Below are 5,674 nucleotides of genomic sequence, written 5' to 3' on the forward strand. Positions count from 1 at the left end.
AGAGAATTTTGAAAGAGAATTGTCGCGTTCTTTCCATCAGTCATATCTCTTCTACACACGGTACATGTGCAACAGTTTTAATTTATATTCTCCGGCATTTAAAAAATTTAGTAAAGAATCTAGTGAAAGTGAAAACGTGAATTTTATATGCTGCATGATCAAATAAAAATACCGAAACCATTCTTTAAAACATTAAAAACACAAAAGCTGTTTGTTAAAATATTGCAAAAAACAAAAACACTTATCCATTTTCGTTCAAAATTCGGATTACTTAAGATGTCGGCTATTCTGATTGACAATCAAAACTGAATTTCAAAGTGTATGTCAACATCGCCTAATTCCAATAAATGAGAGCACATCGATCAATAAAGATGGAAACAATCAGAAAATCGGACGAATCTCAATGGATATTTAGCACTAGGCAGCTCTTAGCGACGCTAAGCCCGCTACTAGCAGCGTTCCTGATCGGTTTAACAAATGGTTTTCACACCATTCTTTTGACACAGCTTATTCCTACATCCACAACAGACACGAACAACCACGAGATCTGGATAACCAGCAACGATGATTGGTATCAATCGCCGTTTTTTGGCGCCATGTTTGCTATCATAGGCTGTTACTTGTCAATAATCGCCATGGAAAAGCTAGGCAGGAAGAAATCCATGATGGTAATTTTTCAAATATCTTTAATCGGATGGATCGTCATTGGGTTTGCAAGGAATATTCTGTACATCAAGATTGGAACAGCAATTTGCAGCTTAGGTGTTGGTCTCTTTAGTCCCCTAATACCAGTTTACATCGGTGAAATAACAGATCCTTCGTTAAGAAGCTTGTTCTTAAGTATGATAAACACGATGATGACATCTGGTGTTCTAATGGCCGTGACTTTTGGCTCTTTTCTTCATTGGAGAAACGTCAACTACATCTGTGAGGCATATTTATTGATATGTTGGTCGGCCTGTGTTATATCTCAAGAAAGTCCAATCTGGTTGATGAACAGAGATCGAAAGAAAGAGGCGCTGTATCATTGGGTCTATCTTCGAGGATGGAAATCAGAAGGAGAATATCGTGCCATGGAAACAGCTGTAAGAAGAAATGTCGAGCAAAGTAAATTCGTCGGATCTACGATCATTTCCAAATTGAAGTACGATCTGTGTTCAAAAGACTTCCTATGGCCTCTGTCCGTGTCGTGTATGTTGTTCTTCGTGTATTACTTCTCCGGATACAAATTAGTGAAATACCATATGCTTGATATTATCTCAACGACTGTTCAGTCTCGCAGCCTCGTTGCTGAAATAATTATAACGTCGATGATCTTTGTTACGGATATCGTTGCTTGTTTTTTTGTATGGAAGTGCAACAGGAGAACGTTGGCCATAATTTCTGCAATGGGCACAATCTCTTCTCTATTTGTATTGATTCTTTACGTGTACCTTAATCTTGAAGTATCGTGGCTGATTATTACTTGTTGCTTGTGCTACTATGTATTTTTTGGAATCGGTCTGATACATTTGCCATGGATATACTGCGGAGAATTGTTCCCCAGTAAATTAAGGAGCTCCGGCAGCAGTATCGTGTTTGGATTTTCGTATATTTGCACCGTAGTGGACACGATACTAGCGCCAGAATCGATCATACCGCTGGAAATGCAGGAGCTTTGTATAATTTATTTTACCTTGATGGTGGTCGGGAGTAGCTTCTTGATCTGGAAACTACCGGAAACAAAGGATAAGACTTTGTTGGAGATTGAAAGGATGTTTGACAACGAATCGGACGACGACAATGTGAATGTGAATGTTATGATGATCTGAACAAACAAACATCCTTTGTTCTTGTGATCGTGTATGTTTGCGTTTTGTATTTATATTTTGCGAAATTGAATCGCTTGGTAAACTATAATGATCGTTGTAGGGCAAGAGTTAGCCTCTTCGAGCGAAATGCAAAATGAAACATTCGATAATTGCACAAAAATCGGCACGCGAGTTTTGCAATGATGCCGATGTAGCTTTAACTGAGAAATCAAAATTTGTTATTTTTCATTTATAATCAATGAAACCTTTGCCAATATGTTTCTTACATTTTTCTGAGTAAAATCACACGAAACGCGATATAATCCGCAGCATATTTGCTTACGCAATGAACGATAATAAAATACTTATCAATAAGTAAATATAATTCAAATTATATCGCGTTTGATCTCATTTTAATCAGAAAGACCTCAAAAATACGTCAGTAAAAGTTCAATTTAGAAAAAGTCAGAAGTAAAAAAGTTTCACTTTCGAATTGGTTCCTAAATACATTGTCTCAGCGATATCTGATGTTGGATCATGTTACATTACTCGGCGGTCTCTGCGGACCATCGAGCTTCGTGGTGCATCAGAAGAACCTCTCCTATGTGGTGCTTTTTTTTTATTATAGACTGTTTTCTATATTGATTTTTATATGGTCGAGCGATAAGATTTTGCGAGAGTTATTCAGGTTGACAAATAAACTCTGAATGTTTATACAATTACGGTAAGCGTAAAGATATGAGAATGTGTAAAGATAAGCATAAATGCTTAATAATCGAGTGAAGTGTGACAGAACATAAATATGGCATGTGTTTATTATATACATGTTGATATTTTCCTTATAATCGACGCTATCTGACGCATTTGATCACTTGAGTATACATATTTACACGTATATGTGTATTCGAATGATTGCATCAGCGGTAATACTAAAACAGTGTCGGGTAAACATTATTTTTTGCTGTCAATATCTTGAATAAGATGTTAATTATGAAAGAATATTAATTAGAATAATTGAATTTGTTGAACTTGTTGAATTTGTGTAATAGGTACGACTGAAGTAACGTCATTGATAAAATTACATCACATCATAACTATATACATCGCTAGACTCTAATGCTAAGTCTTTTAGTATTTAATTCCTAATTGATGTAGAATCATCAAGAATTATAATACAAATCGCAAGGATAAAATATTTAAGAGGAAAAATAATCCTCTACCCATACACTTTGAAAAATGAAACGTTAATAGTTGCGATTCTATTCTCAATTAACTGAATTACATTTTGGGAAGTTTTTTGAGAAAGGAATTAAACTCAACTTTAATATTGTTATAAAATTTTCTATAATCGATTTTTCTTACAAATTAACTCTACTGCAGTCGACTAATTTTTCTATAATAAAATCACTGTTGTTCAGAAAATTATGCACATTAACGTGATGTTGCTTTCTTTATTCGTAATGTAATGAATTTTTTTAACGACAAAGGAATATGGCAAAAAATATAACAACGTCAACCTTGATTTCTTTTATTTAGAAGATTTTATCGAGAAGATATCCTTTATTTAGTATTCTTTTTCGCTACAAAAATTGTTAATAATTTCTCTAAATGTAGTTAAGAACTCGTAATATATTTAGAAGCCGTCCGAGAGTAATAAAGGTCAGATTAAAAATTTCGTCGATTTTCTCATTTGTAGTTTTATTAGAACGCAACGTTCTATTCTTTACTCTGTTTCCCTTGGTTTTCAGCAACCTCAAATACACGCGCTATTAGAGGCACGCGAACTGGTCATTATCATCGAAACTTTATTTGCTTCTCGACAAGGAATCCTCACTAGATTTTTATCTTTTTTTCTTAATGAAGCTTCTCTTTGTTCCGTCCTTGTTCTTGACAAAGCTTCTTTAAAAATAGATTGCTTCTTTTTATACAGAATATTTATAATCGTGTTATTTCACTTAATGTTTTTTGCATGAAAGGATTATCTCATTTTATTATGTAAAAGAAGTTTCAACGAGGTCAAGATTTTAATAATTAGATAAAATGTAAGAATGACAAACAGCAAAATAAATATCAATATTATGAATCAATGTAATAATTAATAATTAAAGTAAGATAATTTGTACGCGAAATGGATCGCAAAATGTCTAAGCCTAACTTTCTTACCATTCGTGACTTACAAATAATTTGAAAGAATTTTATTATCCTTATTAATATTTAATAATCCTATTATATTACACAATCATTTGTTAGATCCAATAAAATTGGAAATTTTCTTTAATGAAAATAAAAATTTGAAGCAAAAGGAGAAATTTTACTTGATTCGTCGATAAGTTTGCCTAGTTTGCCTACGAAGGATTAATTATTTATATATTTTGTAATTAATGTTGGACTCACATTTAACAAGAAAATTACGAATTTAATTAGTAATAGAGGATATCAAAAATTGTTCGCTGAAAATTTTAATTGTATCCTATTACGGTGGCAAAAAATTTATCGCTATCAGTTATGTAATTTATAACGATAAAGACAATTAGAGTTTAATTTCCCCACACGGAACGTGTCCGAAATGAGCATAATCTTCATGAATGCATAATATCTCGATATACTCATTCCTATAATGAGATTCTTTTTGTTTCTGTCTGTTCTGTCTTTGTATTACGGTGAAAAAAATATTCTTTAAAATTCGTAGACTCCTGATTTTCAGATGAAACATAGATATTGTAATAGCCTGTTTGTATGGGAGAAAAATACATTGTTTTTTAACGTTCGTAAAAATATTTTACGTAAAGGGTGCGTTGTTGAATGTGTACTGTATATCTGTTTTATGTATAATATTACTTTTTACACAAAAAAATAAATAAATAAATAAATAAATCGAGAACTTAAAGGAAGGTAGCACACCATCAAAGACCAAGCTTTATTTATTATTTGTTTCATTGTATCTTAACACTGTAAGGAGTTTTTTTACCCACTGCTTTTTAAACTTCCAACGTTGCATTATTCACGAAGTCTGCAAAAAAAAGTACGATTAAAGTAGAAATACATTTAACCTCAGATCGTATATGTTATGTAATTATGTTATATAATTTAAACGTTATGTACTTAATGTGTAATCTAGGAACAAGCTTTTGCACTCCCAGAGGTTTCGACTTTTCATATCAACTATCTAACTAATCAGTTGCTAATCTGTATTATCAGTGGAAGAGAAATTGTTGATTCTTAACTCTATCAGTTTAATTAGTGTTCTGGTTACAAGAAAAAAAAGAAAAGAAAAAAATGAAGAAGTAGAAGTTAAGCGAACAAGAATTCAATATTTACCTGTTGAACGCATTTATTCCTTAAAAATGCATCATTTCTAGAATTATGCGGTTTTCCATTAAAGATAAATAATCTTTCCATAATAATGTTTATTCTAACACTTTTTTGTTTTCTCAGTTGTGCAGCGGCATAAAAACTCAACTGCTGCGTCAACGCCATCATCTACAGTTAGATAATTAAAATGCAATGTATGCGTCAGCACCAGTGAATATTTTAAGTGAAAAATAAATTTTGTATTACCAATCATCGTATTACTTGCACAAGTTTATTTCTTAACAGGTTTGTGAGGGGAATAATAAAAACATTTTCGGATTTCAAAATGGCTAAACCAGGATCTATTTGTACCAAAAATTGTAAAACTCTATCGTTGATTTCAATCGACGATAATTATTACACGATAATTATAATTGTTGGTGCGACTGAAGTTTTAAATATCTTTTCTCAGAATTTGATATAATTATTAAGAACGCTGAATATATTTCTAGAATAGGAAAAAATCAATTTGATGCTCAAGAGCTTATTGTTACGTGAACAAGGCCAACTATATAGTACGGTCGAAAGTGATA

The 5,674-nt window shown here is 32.2% G+C and overlaps 1 protein-coding gene across 1 annotated transcript; it reads left to right on the plus strand.

Annotated features, from left to right (window-relative positions):
- On the plus strand, window positions 1-3,877 carry LOC117214725 (facilitated trehalose transporter Tret1-like). The gene has a single exon (XM_033461001.1). The coding sequence runs from the start codon at window positions 348-350 to the stop codon at window positions 1,809-1,811; it is 1,464 nt and encodes a 487-aa protein (XP_033316892.1). The 5' UTR covers window positions 1-347; the 3' UTR covers window positions 1,812-3,877.
- Window positions 3,878-5,674: the final 1,797 nt, after the last annotated feature.

This window comes from Bombus bifarius, unplaced genomic scaffold (assembly GCF_011952205.1).
Source record: "Bombus bifarius isolate JDL3187 unplaced genomic scaffold, Bbif_JDL3187 scf7180000009243, whole genome shotgun sequence".
NCBI classification, from domain to species: Eukaryota; Metazoa; Arthropoda; class Insecta; order Hymenoptera; family Apidae; genus Bombus; species Bombus bifarius.